This window comes from Miniopterus natalensis, chromosome 11 (genome assembly GCF_054644295.1).
Source record: "Miniopterus natalensis isolate mMinNat1 chromosome 11, mMinNat1.hap1, whole genome shotgun sequence".
Classification (NCBI taxonomy): domain Eukaryota; kingdom Metazoa; phylum Chordata; class Mammalia; order Chiroptera; family Miniopteridae; genus Miniopterus; species Miniopterus natalensis.
In genome coordinates, this window is record NC_142091.1 from 50258278 (window position 1) to 50275934 (window position 17657).

General features: G+C 35.8%; 1 protein-coding gene across 25 annotated transcripts in view; it reads right to left on the bottom strand.

Moving 5' to 3' along the window:
* SOX6 (SRY-box transcription factor 6) overlaps positions 1-17657 on the bottom strand; it is a 514047-nt gene that overhangs the window by 306407 nt on the left and 189983 nt on the right. For all 25 annotated transcript variants that reach the window (XM_016225178.2, XM_016225176.2, XM_016225171.2 and 22 more), the window contains one exon: positions 4169-4409. In XM_016225178.2, coding sequence (XP_016080664.2) covers positions 4169-4409 — 241 coding nt within the window. The remainder of the gene's footprint in view (positions 1-4168; positions 4410-17657) is intronic.

The window sequence follows — 17657 nt, forward strand, 5'->3', positions numbered from 1 at the left end:
ATTTTCTCTCACACTGTTCACTCCCCCACCCATTCCACTCGAAGTCCTCTGTTGTTTTCTGTTGCTCAAACACACCAACCAAAAGGCTTTTGCACTTAGTCCAAATTTTTGCATAGTTGGCTCCTTCACGTTATTCCAACCTCAACTCAAATGTCACCTCTGTGAAAAGAGCTTCCCCAGACAGTTTAAAGTAGTCATCTCAATCATACTTTCTTAATTTCCTTCATGGCGCTTATTACCGTCTCAAGTTGTCTCACTCTGTGAAACTTCTTTATTGCCTGTCACACTACTAGAATCTAAGTTCCATGATAGCATAGAGCTCATCTGTCTTCTTCACAAGAAGGTCTCTGCCCCTAGAACTTAGTAGGTCCTATATACTCAAGTAATCTTTAGCAGACAATCATTGCAACACAGTGTCATACGCCGGTCACAAAACACTGCCACAAAATGTTCCTCCGTGCTTGTTAGCATTAAAAAGAATACTACGCTCTACATTATTCCATGAAAAGATTATGTGAATTTATTCCTGCTTAAAGAACCAGTCCTAATGGGAACAAAAACATATTTCAGGGGGCAGTGTCAATACTCCACACAAAAAGTGCTGGTGTGCTGGCTTTGGCATGAGAATAGTAGTAATTTTACACAGCAAACAAGGATAGTGAAATCTTATTTACACTAACTTTTCAGCCTTCAAATGGACCTTACCAATTAGCACAGCACACTAATTTAAAATTAAACATTTCTGTATCCATAGTATAAGTAATTGTCATTAAAATCAGAGTCTAAAACTTTTTTATCTCCTGTTGTTCTCTGAATGCTGATCTCTAACATTTCTACTCTTCACTTAGGCCACAGTAAAGTCTTTTCCTTGTTTGAAACTGTGTGGTCTCTCATATTTTATTGGAGCGCCACCTCAAAACAAACAATCAGAATTTTAACATTTAAAGATTTTTTTCTGATCAGGAAGTGGGGGTTAGCAGAACTTCTCTGCTTTGTCTTTACCCTCACTTACAGAAGAGCTCCTCTGTGGTCTTGGTATTTCAAAGTAAAACCCCTTCTGAACCAAGGAGATAAGAAACTTTTAGTGCCTGTTTCTAACTGTTCCTGAGTGAAAGCCATCACAGAAAGTAAATAACAATGGAAACTGAATAGGCGCTAATAGAATTTTTTGTTGTTTTTTAGACTTTCTTTTAAATTTTATTTCCCCACAACAATTTTATGGGGTTCAATTACAGTAAGTAACAGATATGATCCATTGAGGAGAACTACAAGTTTCACTCCACTTCATAACAATCCTTTTGGACTTTATGTTTACTTGAAAGTAGAATGTGGTAGAATATTTATTAAATTTTACTTTTGTCACAACCCCCCCGACACACACATACACAATATGCATGGTTTGCAGGACTACCCAGAAACCTAAAATCCTTCTATTGTTTTTCTTTCCTGTAAAGAAAAATTGTTTGGTGATATGATACTTGCATTACAGGTCTGATGTTACACAGTATTGAATCTATTGAATGAAAAGGGAGCACAAAGGGAATTTCCAAATGCAGCTGCTATTTCCCATTTGTTAAATCCTTTTACTATACCGTATAAGTACACAGCTGGGAAATACTATAGAGTGGGAGTTAAAACAAAATATTTTGGCTTCCAGACATTCAGAATACACAAAGGGTCCAGTGGAAAACAACGCTTGATATCAAAAGAGAGTGAAAGTTTGAAAACATTTTCAGCAAGGATGATTTCTTTTAGACTAACATACAACATATTTGTAAATTTAAACTTTTATACCACCGTAAATTCCACTTAATATAAATTTGGTAAGCATTATTATTAATATCTATTAATAATTATTAATATCTATTTTCTGACAAAATTTCATCATAAAACTTTGAGAATAACTCACTGAAGCAATCTGATACTTGCTAAGATAATACACAAAATTTTACTGAGAAAAATAAGCAAAGTGTTCTCTAAAACAGTAAAATTCCAACTGTATTATTTCTGCCTCAACCTACATTTCCAGTTTAGTTATTTTAATCTGTCCATGACTATATCTGGCATAAAAGCAAAAATATACCTTGAACCCACCCTTTCTCTCTATTCCGTCGGCCTCCACACTAATTCAAGTCACTGTCATCTCTTACCTGGATTTCTGAAATAGCCTTGCAACAGGTCTTCCTCCTTTTGCTCTGTGTCCCTCCCATCCATTCATACTACAGCCAGAATTATTTGTTTGAAATCATCTTAAATCCTTCAATGCCTTTTCATTGCACTTAGACTCAAGCCTCACTTCCAATGTTATCTACAAGGTCTTGTTGGATGTAGCCCCTACCCATCTCTCCAACCAGATCTGACGCTACACTCCAGCCACGAAGGCTACCTTAAAGTTCCTGAAACTCGTCTATATCTTTCTCACCTCAAGTATTTCATACATGCTATTCCTTCTGCTATTTTTATTCTTTCCTTTCTTCCTTGCCTGGCTAATTCCTATCATCCTCGGGTCAGCAAGGGTACACCTATGTACCCATTCTAAATTAGGTTTATTCCATTAGGTTCTCACATAGCATTCTGTTCTCTTTCTTCCTAACACATAACAAATTTTTAAAATTCACTGTTGACAGTATTATAGGTGTCCTCCATTTTTCCCCACTTTGACCCCCTCCATCCAGCCCCCCCACCCCAGGCCTTGCCCACACTATTGGCTATGTCCATGGGTTGTACATATATGCATATAATACATATCACCATTTAATTATATATCTATTTCTGTTCCCTCTCTTAGATATAAACTCCATGAAGGCATAATCATGCATGTTTCGTGCACCAGCACCTAGTAGAATGCTGCGTCCAGAGAAGGTGCTACATAAATATTTGTTGAAATAAAAATAAAACATAGCCCTAATAGCTTGCCAAAAACCCAGTGTCAGTGGCTGGATATCTATTTCACCCATGCAATCTTGGAGGTATAAAACGGACCATTCAAATTCAATCAGAAAAACAGACTTTTAGTCTTACTTTATTATACCTTCTCTTCTCCCTATTCAACAAAAATACATCTTCCAGTGGATCTATCTAATTTTATAATGATGATAGCCTTTGAATCTAAAGTTAGTCTAGAAAAGTCTTGTTTGTTTTTCTTCCAGTCCCCTACATCTCAACTACTGTCCCAGAGTACTAGTTCTATCAGCAAAATCATTTGAAAAAGAAGTGTCTACGTCCATAAATTATGAAATCAAACTTTTTAATTGGTCCTGAGACATCAAGTATAGAGCAAGAATTTAAATATATTTTATTAGCAGTAAAGGTATTTTTGAATAGTACCCTATTTTTTAATTGAGGAATAAAACTTTCTCTAGTTTCTCACTTAAAATACTTTTCATTAACTTAACCAAAATTTAAGACATGTAAAACAGAGTTTAAAATTCCTAATCAAGTAAAATATGTTAAGGTTTTGGTCAGTTCTAGATGCTAAAAAAAAAAAAAAATGAATAGTTTTGCTTTAAATTAGACAATGAATGTCATTTGCTCTGGTTTCTGTTTTGATGGTTAAAGATGGAATTCAACATAAGAAAGCTGGCTAACACACTGCATGTGTTTGATGCTGCTTTTTCTACCTTTAGAGAAAACTCCCACAGTCTCATGGAATGATACTCGGGAGCATTGCATGTTCTTTTGAAATTAATATATAGAGACATAAGTGAGAAAATCTTTATTATAAATCAGGAATAACTGTCAAGAATGATAAATGCATTTCCTCACAGAAGATGCACTCTCCATATGATCTCCTTCATGAAGACGGGTTTGCTTAGTACAATTTTTCAATATTAATCCACAGCCACACTTCACTTGACCATACCTATCCTGTAGTATTACCAAGTTCATCACCTTAAATTCAGACATTCAGAGAATGTGATAGCCAAATCTCTCCCAAAGTCAATTAAATTTTTTGGCAAGGTGACCTAATAATGGACAAAAACTAAATCACAAACTATTTCCCAATTTTTCCCAGTTAGAAGAATATCAATAATATATATCATAGTTGTTTTATGATCTGAACACAATGAACTCTAAAGACCTGTATTTTGAGCTTCCTCTAGAATAGCTATTTGTAATGAGGTCATGCTAACAGACACAGTAACAGTGCCAGATTTTAAAAACTCACCATTCTCTGCTGAGACGACAGAACGCTGTCCCAGTCAGCATCTTGTTGAATGGTATTGACAAGCGCTGGTAGCTCCTCAGAGTGAGGTTTGTTGTGTATTATGGGGTGCAGAGGCAGATGGGAGGCCACATGTTGATCACTGCCCTCTTCCTTTTCCCTGGAGGTCAAATCTTGGGTCATCGCTTCCTCTCCATCAGCTGAACAGGCAAATGGAGAGGCGGCTTGCTTGGAAGACATTCTTCTGCAGAAGATGGAAACAGCATGGATTAAAAAGGCCTGTCGATGAAAAAAATCCCTCACATTTGACTAATTCAGGGGAAAAAAAATTCTCTAACTTCAGAGATGTTTGTGATCTACTCTAACCCACTGAAAAAGAGCTCTTAGCTTATCTATTCCACTTCTCCACTTTGATTTTAACTCACAAAACTCTTCCCAGTGATTGCTGCATATTTTCTCTCTTACCAAACCACAAATGAAGTTTTTATGGAATAAATTTTCATTATGTATAGTATCTGTATGTGTGTATTTCCCCCAAGTTCTCCCAACTAGATTATAAGCTTCTTGAGAATAATTTGGTTGATTTGGCTAGCAATGGGGAAAAAAAAAAAAAAAGAATGACTGAATGAACTGGCAAATGAGCCAGTTTGGAAGATGATTTGAAAGTACACATATCCAAATTTTGCTTATGCTTTATGTCAGAACAAAAATCTAAGTCAGAAAATATAACCAAAAGGGTAAGTTATCTACGATGAAATCCTAAGCAAATTTGGTCCTGACTTCTGAGTTTACACCTTGGATTGAGTGCTAGGCCTAACACTGTTTAGTGTCAATGTGATCCTTTTCTAAAGACCTTCAAGCTGTGTCAACTGCTGTAATTTAACTTTTAAGTGACATACTGATTGAGTGGATGATACTGTTAGATTAGTCTAACGGCAGTTTTATAACATTTGAATTGAGCATATAAAATAACTGTGCCTCTATTTTATATTAGAAAGTATATACAAGAATTAAAGCATTTAGTCTGAAAGTAGTAAAATGCCTACAGTGGATAATATTTTAATACTCCACAAACAATTACTGAACATTTATCTATGTATCTATAAGTAAATTCTGATTATATTCAGCACAAGGTCTTCATTCTGTGCTTTCATATACAGTCAGAAAATCATTATTATTAAACAGAACTTCAAAACTTTTATAATATCACTTTATCAAGATGATTTTCTTAGCAAAATGCTTATAAATAAAATCACTGGTAGTTTTTAAATTAAAATAAGAGGCGATTGAGTATCTTTTCTAAAACTTTATGTCATTTTTGGTTTATAACATATTTAGCTCTAAAATTGCTGCGTAATGAAAGGAATAAAATCTCCACCTTAATTGCTCTTTAACATTAATTGATTTCATACCATTTTTTAAAAAATGCACAAATCAGTTAACATAGGAAACCACATGAGCATTTTTCAAATTAGCAAATCATTAACTTGCTAGTACTGTTTCTACAGACAAATAAATACTGATTAAAGGGTCTAGAAATCTGAGATTAACAGTTAAATTTACAAATCTGTCACATGCTTTCATGAATATTGCAGTGAAGGAAATATCAAGTGCAAAGAAAAATAATTAAGTTAATTCCAATTTAAACAGTAGTTTTATGTAGCAGCCCATGTTTCACATAGGATTTAACAGCTAATGCTAAATTTCTCACAATTAATGAAGGGGCTCAGATTTAGTATCCTACAGTGAAAAAATTAAGATAAGATCAGCTAATCTAATTATGCACAGTTCTAAATAAAAGTATTACAGGCTTTTGAAGTGCTTTGAAACATATTAAAATGCTGATACCTACTTACAATAATCGTTCTACAAATACAAAAATTTCATCTATTAGACTTGATGCTATAAAATAAAATGGGGAAAGGAAGTACAGAAGAATGTCTATATTTTCTTTGAGAAGAAAGAAATAAAATGCTCTAAAGAGCACTATCTCAAAAAATCAGATAAATGTATTCTTGACCAATTTCTAAAAATACTAGCAAATGGACTTACATATACACACTTAGGAAAAGCGATACCAAAGGACGTTTCTTAGTCTACATGAAGCACTCAAGAGCTTACTTCACTGGCCTCATAAATACTGTCGTAAAACCAGGCAAATTATAACTGTCCTGCAAGTTTATCAAGAGCTTGCTGTAAACAACAAGAATGTTTTCATAGTTTAGATAATGACAGTACCAATAATGTAATCATTCACATTAAAAACAAAAGAAGGAATTTACTGCTGCTTTTGAAAACAGCTCAATACAATTGAAAGTCATAATCGAAAACTCATAGGGACTTTAGTTCCCCAACAAACATCCTCTTATTATAAAGCAACTTGGCTCCTTCCAATAGCAATATCTGTGATTGTTGCTTTAGTATAAATTAATCATGACACAAAATGCAAAAGTCTCTTAAGAATAATTTCAACTGCAAAACTGCACCAATGAACAATAATACTGCACAATCCTAATTAAACACAACCATGCAGCTGTAAAAATAGACTAAATCTGTCCAAAGCCATGAGTTGAGTTTAAAGGCTGGTTTGTTAGAGTGTTTTCTTAAGGAAGGCTGGGCCCTCAGTCTTAATCAGCCAATAAATTATTTCCTGCAATTACATTAAATAGAAAATTATCTTCAAATGGGGAGTGTTAATTGAAAATCAAAATTCAGAGGGAAGTTTAGAAATTACACGCTGAATACAATTAGTGAGGAAGGGCTTCACCTCTACTTCATCAACAGCCTTCTGGTGATTCCTCCAGTGACCATTCAGGAAAGCTACCTATTTATAACATCACACAATTTGTCTTTTATTTTGCACCTACAAATACAAATGTGCATCAAGGTTGCAAATAAAAGATAGGCTGCCAAAAAAAAAAAGACAAAACAATATTAAATCTGACTGTTCAGCCTCAGTTCATACCATCATTAGGGGACAAGGGGAGGGGGAAGGTAAGACAATAATAGTTAACAACTAAGGAAGGCATACTCAAACTTTGAAATCCCAGCCTTCAGCAAAGGTATTAACATTTTTTTATTCCAAGAACAATTTTTCCATACTGTATTTCTTCTTGTGTTTACTATAGTTCTCAAATATGTTGTTAGCAGAGAAAAAGGTGATTTTGTTCTTTTAGGTAGGTATTACTCCACTCTGGGCATTTTTTTTTGACAAAATTGCTGGGCTTGTTTCAGGTTTGTTTTTATTTGGTTTTGTAGTTTTGTTTGGGGTGGTGGTTTTGTTGTATTTTTAAAAAGAAAGTGTGCACAACTTTAATGCACAGTTTATTAAATAAGTCAGATTCACTGATTATTAGATTCAATTTACTGATTATTTTTTGCACAATTACTTTATTAAAGAGTCCTTCAATTTACTGATTACATACTCATTCATTTCATTTCTTTAACTTTCCCTTTTAAAACATTTTACTAGACCAACTAAACAGTATTCTAGAAACTGCAGACTCTTGGTAATGCTTTTACTATAACCACTGCACCTTGGCTGGCTACTCTCCTTTAGAAATTCATAAATCAAATATACACCAGTTTTAATGTTTTAAATTGTCACATCGGATGCTTACGTTTATTTTTAATGCTCTTATCAGTAATTTTCCCTTACAAAAACCTTCACCCCCCAGTGTATTAGAATGGTATCTTACTTTAGCTACTGCCATATATAACTAATAAGCAAACGAATCAAAATCCTTGTAAAAATGGTCAATTTCCATGTGACTTTACTTTGTTTTATTTTTGCACTATAACTTAAAAATCATTCAAATGAATTGTTTTTTTAATTTGTATTTTTAAAAAAATCTCCCTAGTTATACCCCTTGAAAACAGGGGGTTATAATGGAAGTGCTGACACAACCCTAACTAAAGCAGCGCAAATGTTGCTGCTATAATACACAAAATCAAGTTCTATTATTCTAAACGATCCTCGCTCATGGGATTTTTCTTTACTGTGCTCCCAGCCAAACTGCTGAAGCATGAAAAATTTAAATGCAATCAAATGCGCCCAATTCTACTTTACTAGAACAAGTGTCTACAGTGGTACAATCTTAAAAGGAGATGCAACAGATTTGTTTGGTGTTTTTTTTAACTGTTTATTTATAATACAGTGCATTGGAGATAAAATAAAAGAGGAAATTACACTCACATGGTACCAGTGTATTGACTACACAGAGTACATTATAATCAGAGAGAAAAACGACATTGTCAACTTATCACATTGGTTAAACAAGATGGTTTTCTGGGGCATAGCTATTATCAAGTAAAACCTCCAAAGAGAATTACATATCTTTGGAACACATAAAACTAAATTCCCATCATGTGTTCCCCAAGTTTGAAATGTCTCTGCCCAGCAGATCAAGTGAATTCCCAGGATGCCAGGCCACTGGAAAGAACTTCAGGGCTTAGGACGTTTGGGAATGAGATTGTCGGAGATAAAGTCTCCTGTAACTGATAATGTTTTCTAGAAAGTCAGTAGGAGTGCCTCTAGAAAGATGATCATTATTTTACTTCAAAACCTCAGTATAAAATCCGAATGTTTAGACTATTACAAACTTACTCAGACAGTAAATTTACTTTATGTCCTTTAACAAGAAATCAAGATTAGCTTGTCTAAGACTTTATAAAATGGTGAGGACTAGATAAAATCTACACATTAAATCCTCTATCTCAGAAAATCATACTTTCTACAATGTTAAGACTTTCTGATTTGATGTTATTTTTTAAAAACAGTCATTTGTATATGTTTAAAAATTAGGATTATTTTAAAACAACTTTCTCATAAGGCATAGCCCCTCAAAATTACTTTTTTTTTTCTTTAACTACTACTTGGAAAGAATCCATCTCCACACTATCATTTAATACTTAACTATAGAAAGGAGTCACTGAATTTATTAGAACAGTATTTTTAACCTGATTTTTTTAAATGTTTTCATTACTTATAATATTATTATCAAATGGCATTCACTTTTTAGGTGTGTTACATTTATTCAAAAGGAGCTCTGTTTTTAACACAAAACAACATTTTAATAGCTGGTTTACTTAAAGAAAAAATTAAAAATTCAGACCAACATTCACATTTATTTTTGCAACTCTGCCCCAGGCTACCAAGGTAGATTTATTCACTCAGATAAATTCACTGTTAATTTAATCCTGCAATTGATCTGATACTGAGAAATAAACAACTAACTTTCCAAAAATATAGCACAGTGCCTCTCATTTTAAGGAGCATAAGTAACAGATATGCTCAGCTGCCAAAATGCACAATACCCAGGAACCCCTACGAAGGATGCCAGTCCACCCAACCTAGGGCAAAGAACGATTTCAAACCTTCCTGTACCTCGATTTCCCACATTTAAGGACGCGGCCTGATTCCAGACATTAAAATGAAGACATCCCTTTTAATACTTTTCCTGCTTCTGTTGGGTAAAGCCTATGGGTTGTCATTGACTCCTTGTATTGTTTTATCAGGCACTACCCTCCTTTCCCCCACTCTATCTCCCTCAAACTTCCCAAGGCTTCTGCCAGGTTTTTCTCCCTCTTCCATCTGCTGAATAAGAAAATTTAGTGAAAAAGAAAGTAACTGCTTTCAGAACTACCTTGGAGAGTTATAAACCAATCTTTTAAAGTTTGCAGTGGCTCTTTCAGAATATCTATGGTAACATATGCAGATGCTATCTGTTGGAAAAAACCTCACTGATTTGGGATAGCTGTCAAATCAATAGAGATAAGGCAAGTGAAATGTACTTGAAGCCCTTGAAGTGTATCTAAGAAGGGTCTTAAATTAATGGATTTTGGCTTATCTAAGGCTTCTAATTTTTCACACCAAAGCACCAAAATTGTCTCCAAAGGCCTTCTGAGGTTCTTACAAAACAGGGACTACCTGGAACAGATTCTTCTCAAGTCATCAAAGTCTGTGTTTCTAGAGTTTATATTTAGCTGACAATATTGCTGTCACTTTATATAGCTTAAGACTGTTCTTTGGACTAGAGCTCATATGTCTTGGAATGCTTTGACTCATGAATTGTTTCTCCTGATAATGTTACATCACGTAACCACCTCTGTCTAATTGGTTGGTATCTGCTGCAAGAGAGAGGCAACCAGCCTAACCACTGGTCTGCCTGCTGGGTTGCCTATGGAAAACCTATCATTATTACATGTGTCCCTGAGTATCCAGTTTCTTCCCAGGATCAAAACAACTTGATTTCATGTAACCTCTATCTATACTTTTTGCCTGGTAGAAATAATATTGAATTTCTCTCACAGTTTATTTACTAGTAACTTGTTGGGATCTTTGCTTTGGAAAGCCAAGCCCAAAATATATAAATAAAATCAGTCAATTAACAATAAGAGCAAAACCAAACAATAGCTACTCTAAATATACACTAACTTACAGGATTTTAATCAAGCACAATGACTTTACAGCTCAACTGAAAGACCTCAATATGGCTTGAGTGAAAGAAAGCTGCGTAAAATAATAAGAGAATGAATTTATTTACATGCAGCCACTTTGAATTTCCACTTCCCATGAAAGGAGAACCATAATTGCTAAAGTGAAAACCAAACTTGTCTTTGTCAGCTGGAAAGACACCAGTATGGAAGTCCAGTTACAAGATATCTTATCCAATTATTAATAAAAATTATAAACCGGAACAATGACTTCTCATAGAGAAAAAGCAGGCAGTTGTCACTGTACTTTTCCATTCCTACATCTATTTTTCACTTTCTAATACTGCCAGAAAGAAAGAGGAACATGAAAAGTAAAACTACATAGACTGTTTCAATCAAATGAAGGCTCACACATGGTGACTGTGAGTGAACAAAATCATATCAGAAGCTCATCTCTGAGGCTCTCCTTCAGACCAGTTCATAAAAAGTGAACACAAATCCCAGTAAGAGCACTGCAGCTTTCCAGGCAGAGCAGAAGGCATGCAAATTATATCCTTTAGCTAAACAAAGCAATCAAGCAATTCCTCTCTTTCATGTAATGAAACAAGGTATAAATTTCAGGTTCCAATCGAATATGAGGAAGAAGAGGAAGGGGAGGGGCTAAGAGGGGGAGAGGAAAGGAGAGAGGGAGGGGGAGGGGTGAAGAGGAAAGGGGAGGAGAGAAACAACTGTGGCTTTGCAGTTCATTTTCAGTTTGTCTACTTAATGAAAACCTCATTGTACAACCCTGAAAACCATTTCCAGCAGGCAAAGTATTTCTGATTCAGCAGAGGTTACACAAGCATCAAAGCAGTTAAATATAGGTGCCAAGCCACACTGCCAGGAGCTCTTAGTGCTGTGAGTTAGTGTTACCTGACAGCTTAGTGAATATAAAATTACTTGTTTCTCCAATTGAAGACAATCAAATTGTCACCTTCCATTGTAATAATGCACAACTAGTGATCAGCAAAGTGCAAACATAATTACCATGAAGAAAACAAAAAATCAAACCTAAATCTCTCCACAGAGTAAACACATCTATCTGGCTTCCCCAAAAAGGAGTGCATTTTAATGCTGAATGCTCTGATTATGTTATTTAACAATAAGATTTATTAGCCTTACACTAAATTAAAATGAAAAACAACAAGAAAGACCAATTCATAAAAAGTGAGTACAAGTGCCACTAAGAGCACTACAGCTCTCCAGGCAGAGTGGAAGGCGTGCAAATTATGTCACTGCCATTAGGGCCAACAATGTTAAGCGTGTGTCAGCAGCACATCCACTAGAAAAACCATGCTTTCAGAGATTTCTTTCTAGCCTAGGAACCTTTCTGAAGGTTGAAAATACAGGTAGGATCCAACCTCAAAAGCTTTTTTGTCTTAATTTTTCCTGAAGAGAAAAAAGTTATGCTTTATTTTTGCCCTCTAAAGTAGCCTATATTTTCGAAGTTGAAAAGTTACCTTACAAAATTGATTTAGCATCTTTATCTAAGTTTAGAAAAATAACCAAGCATAGGGTACATGTCCACAACTATTACTGAGACACTCAGCATCTGGAATTCTCATCCAAATTCGGTGACTAGATTGGCCCACTATCAAAGTGATTTCAGTAGCCCAGAGCTGGGTTAGTGTTAAAGCACTGAAACCCTGACGCAGTTCTCCCATACCCTGAAGATTCCTAAGATATAAATATAAATGTTCCTCCAAACAAACTGCATTTTAGTAGAGTGATTTTATATCTAACTCAAAATTTAAAACATTCAGATTTGCATCTTTCTTCCAATAAATCAAAAACAATCCTTCCCATTCTCAGAACACTCATAATTTAGGGATTTTCTTCTTTCATCAGTAATGTCTTCCTTTTCTCAGAAAAGTACGTCATACTTACAAGCTAATGCCTGATATTCCATTTTTACCTGATACCTCGGTTCTAAATATCATTTCTAATCCTCTAACCAAAAAATGAATCGGTTAAGGGAGAGAGGGAAGAACTGCACCAAGTAAAAGTGGAATGAGTCAGGGACCATCAACAACATAACACTTCCCTGAGCTTGAACCTTTGCATATAAACTCAGACATTAGCAAATCAACAGGTCACTCCTGAGAATGATGCTTTCACTCTTTATAAATCTGGATGGCCAAGCGATCTTATATTGCATTCCTATTCCTCCATTTAGTTAGGGAAGGGTATTTTTCAGAAGAAAAGTTTAGATGAAGACACTGCGTTGACTTCGTGGTTAAATCAGAAGCAGAATAAGGGTGGTAGAAACAGGAAAAGGGGAGAGTCCAATCTCTAGTTGAAATTCTTACAGTGATTTGAGATAAATTTTATATCACTTAGAGAAGTCTGGATGTGAGAAATAAGACTGTTTTAACAAAAGACTTTATTTCCTTGACCTTGCCAACTCTCAAGTAATATAACAATGTTTTTTTCAAGGGATCCTATTTACAAACTTAACACAATAAAAACTTCCCAGTAAAGGGTGTGTGATCAGTGGTTTTTTAACTTCGATGATGAATAACTTGATACATTCCTAAAATTATGCTCCTACAGAATATTAGTTACAATATAGTAATAATAAAAAGTATCAACAAGGAATACAGAAAAGAAACCTGTTGTCAGGGAATGTCTTCCAGACCCAGAGAGATAAATACTTGCATAGATAGTATCCTAAGCTTACAGTAAGTGGAAGAAAAATAGAAAACATAAAAACATTTTGTTTTAAATACAAAAAGAAGCTTATCCTATGTGTTCCATAAGGATAAGGGTCATGTCTATCTTGTTCATTACTGGATCCCCAGTACCCAGGCACAGTGCATACCACACTGTAGACAATAATACTGGAAAGAAAGAGAGAGGGAAATCAGAGAGAAGAGATGAGCAAATTAGCTATTTTAAAATTAAGATGAATAGAAAATCGCAGAAATACTACTCACATGTAAATGTTACCAACCTAAACATTATTCTTTCTGTATACTCTTTCTACAAAACATCTCATTCCTTAACACCTAAATCATATGATTTTTAAATCTATATCCCCAACACTGAGTTCTCTCATTTCCCTGCAATACAACAGCCCTCAAATGACTGCTAGATATTTATACCACGATGTACTCTGCTATGTCATATTCAACAAACTTAAAATTAGATTCATCATTATTTTCCTCAACACCCTCCCTCATTCATTCACATTCAGAAGAGCATCATTCTCAGAACCATCCAAGTGCAAAATGTGAACACTATATCCATGTCTCCTTTTTTATCTTTGACCCTCGTTGTTAGCCTGACCCTAAGCTCCATCAACTCTTCCTTAGAAATGTCTCTTAAGCTCATACCTTCTTCCCATACTCATAATCACCCCAGTGCAGGACTTGATTATACTTCCCACCTAGACTCTTGTGACAGACTCTAAATTGGTTTCCCTCTTTCAGTACCTTCCCCTCCAAATCAATCTTACTAATGCTCCCTTAATCAGATCAAGAAAAGTCAGTAGCTCTTCCCTGATGACGGAAACAGGTCCAAACTCCTGACTCTGGCATTCAAGGTCCTCCATCCAAATCCAACCAATCTTTCTAAACTTATCTTCTAGTTGTCTCCACTTTGACCTTTTACTCTAACTAGGCTGATACACTGAGACTTCATTTATTACTGCCTCCCAGCTGTTTCCTTGCCTGTCTCTGCACTTTCCTCGCCTTGCTTTCATATCACTAGGAAACCAACTGAGACTATTCGAGGTAACTACGATCCACCTTCCTAATCACATCTAATAAATGCTCTGAAAATGTATTTTTATACCACTCATTCAACAATTAATGCATACTAGCTTAGATATCTTTTTAAAATGTATAACATCATTATATTTTATAGGTAATTACAAATTTTTCAAGGACAAGAACAAAACCCTAGGCTTTGCTGTATTCCCACACTACCTAGTACAATATTTTGCACAAAGAAAACACTTCACAAATATTTGCCCAATTATTTAAACATTATTAAATGAACAGGCAGGAATAAATTTAGGGCATTATACTTAACCAGAGGATTTAAAGTAAATGTCTAAATCCCTGTGCACAAACTGGTTTTCCAGGGCTATCTCTTCTTCTCCCAACGTCTGGCCAATTAATTTCATTTCATAGTTTAAAAGTTCCACATATTTTATGGCCAAAAACAAAAATTGTCAGTCTTTGTTGTATAAACTTTAAAAAGATGGCTAGGTGGACATATAGACAAGTGAGTGGATGAATATGGATGGAGAGATGGATGGGTGAATGTTGGCGAGATGGTTGAAAAGATGTATAAGTGGGTATTTACGAGATGCTTAGAAAGTACCAGTCCCGTGCTGAGCACCGTTGCATGTGTTATCTCTTTTTTTTTTTTAATTTTTAATTCCTCTGCATTTCCTGAAGTGAATTCCTACCCCCTCCCCAGTCCCTCTCCCCACCATTGAATCCTGAAACACTAATCAGAAAGAATATATGCACCCCAATGTTCATAGCAGCACAGGTTACAATAGCTAAGATCTGGAAACAGCCCAAGTGCCCATCAGTAGCTGAGTGGATAAAAAAAGCTGTGGGACATTTACACCAAGGAATACTACGAAGTTGTAAAGAAGAAGGACCTCATACCCTTTGGGACAGTATGGATGGACCTGGAGAAAATCATGCTAAGTGAAATAAGCCAGGCAGAGAAAGACAAACATCACATGATCTCGCTTATACGTGGAATCGAAAGAACTTAAAAAACTGACGAACAGAATAGATTCAATGACATGGAAGCATGGATCAGACTGATGAATGTCAGAGGGATGGAGGAGGGTGGGTGGGAGGAGGGGGAGAGAGTAACCAAAGAATTTATACGCATATATCTCATTTAGTTCTTATACCTATTTTACAGATAAGGAAACCCTGACACACACAAAAAAGTTTTACTGAACAAAATTAATTAAAACTTGCCTAAGGTTGTACCTAGTAAATACAGAAGGCAGAATTTGAACTCAGGTGCTCTAACTCCAGGGCAGATTTAAATAAAGGTAACTGATAGTAAATCTAAATTAAACAGATTAACAATTTCCATTTGTCATCTGAGCTCCACTAATTTACACACTTCCTATAGAATTTTATTTTTAATATTTCAGTTAGTACAGATACTCATTTAATACAAGCTTCATCAAAAGATTTGCTATCTTTACTTTCTCCTTCCTTTTGACTTCTGTAGTTGGAGCTGTTTAATTACTGGTTAACAATGGGGGGGGGGGAGATGGAGAGGGAGATGGAGAAAGAGAGGGAGGGGGGAGAGAGGGGGAGAGAGAGAGGGAGAGAGGGGGAGAGAGAAGGGGAGAGAAGGAAAGAGAGAGGGGAGAGAGAGGGGAGAGAGGGGGAGAGAGGGAGTGAGAGAGAGGGAAGGGGAGAGGGAAGGGGAGATAGAGAAAGTGGGAGAGATAAGAGGAGAGAGAGGGAGAGAGAGGGAGAAAGAGAGAGAGGAAAGGGGGAGGGGGAGGGGAAGGAGAAGGGAGGGGAGGGGAGGGGAGGGGAGAGGAAAGGCGAGGGGGAGATAGAGAAAGTGGGAGAGATAAGGAGAGAGAGAGGAAGAGAGAGAGAGGAAGAGAGAGAGGGAGGGGGAGGGGGAGGGAACAGGCAACCCTTTAACCAGCCCATTTGACCCGCCTTCCAGAAGTAGTTAAAGCCTTTAGCATACAAGGCTGCCGTTCTTACATAGTAAATTCTGTCGTTCTTACACATAAATTCTATAACAAATATTTGTTGGGTGTTAACTATCATGCTTTCCCCATCATGATTTTTCTGGTCGGCCTAAATGATCCACATTTATTTATACTCTCATTCAGATAATTGTGAGATAAGGTAGGATGTTACTGCCCCTTCATTTGAGAGTTCAGAGAAGTATGAGATCCAATGTCTACCTTCTAGCTCTTACCAGAGATGCCACAAAAGAAGCATCAGGTACAACTGAAGGTGTTCCACTACAAAAGTAAACGTGAGGACAGCCTTCGGGAAAAGGAGATGCGGTACTGGAGCAGTATACATTTAACACACCACCTGTCTAGAATTCACTTCAGGAAATGCAGAGGAATTTATATATCCTCTTAAAATCTGACTACCAGGTAACATTACATACACCCTAACTTCTGTGGGAAAGAAATAGATAAGGCCCATACATGGAGGCATGCATTTTTATAAATTGTGAAAGATAAAGAAAGGTTTTCACCACCAACCCTAAAATTTCACACTTCTTTATATGAAATAAACAAGCAGTCTAGTTTCACACAAAAAACTACCGTGCTGCTATCTTGTATTTCTCCCTCTCTACTCCCACTACCCCTCCCTTCCTTGTGGCTATTTGCTTGAAGTTTCTCCCTTGTATTTGCTGGTAGCATATTATCATAAAAAGCTCCACTAGAACATGAGAATCCAATTGTTTCCACTACTCATCGCACAGAGTTGTCTGAGTTACCATTGTAAAAGGCAAGTGTGACTATTCTTTACCAAGTACCTTATATATACATCTACCAACCCACAGAACTCCTAGTTTTCCTAAGCTTATTTTGTGGGAAAGAATCCTGCATCATTTATCTAGTCCATTTTTTCTTGTGATGTAAGCACCACTTCACAATTTCCCCAAATTGGAAAACTTTTACAATTATCACATGTATTCTATTTATTTTTTTCATTTCTTCAAAAGTAAATATTTTATTGGCATCCATGGCCTAGAACTGGAAAACTGCTATAAGTCCTAACAGAATCTACTGCCAGAAGGAACACTGTGGTATAGTGAAAAGGTTTAGAGTAGGGATTTAAACCCAGGCCTCTCACTTATTAGATTGTGAACCTGAGGAACTACTTAACTCTCTGAGCCTCCATGTTCCCACACTGTAAAACTAGAGACAACACAACCTCCTTAAAGAGTTGTTGTGAGGGTTAAATTAACATATATGTAAGTACTTAGTATTTGGTAGGTATTAAACGAAGGCTAACTTCTTTTATAAAACTTCACAGAAAAATTA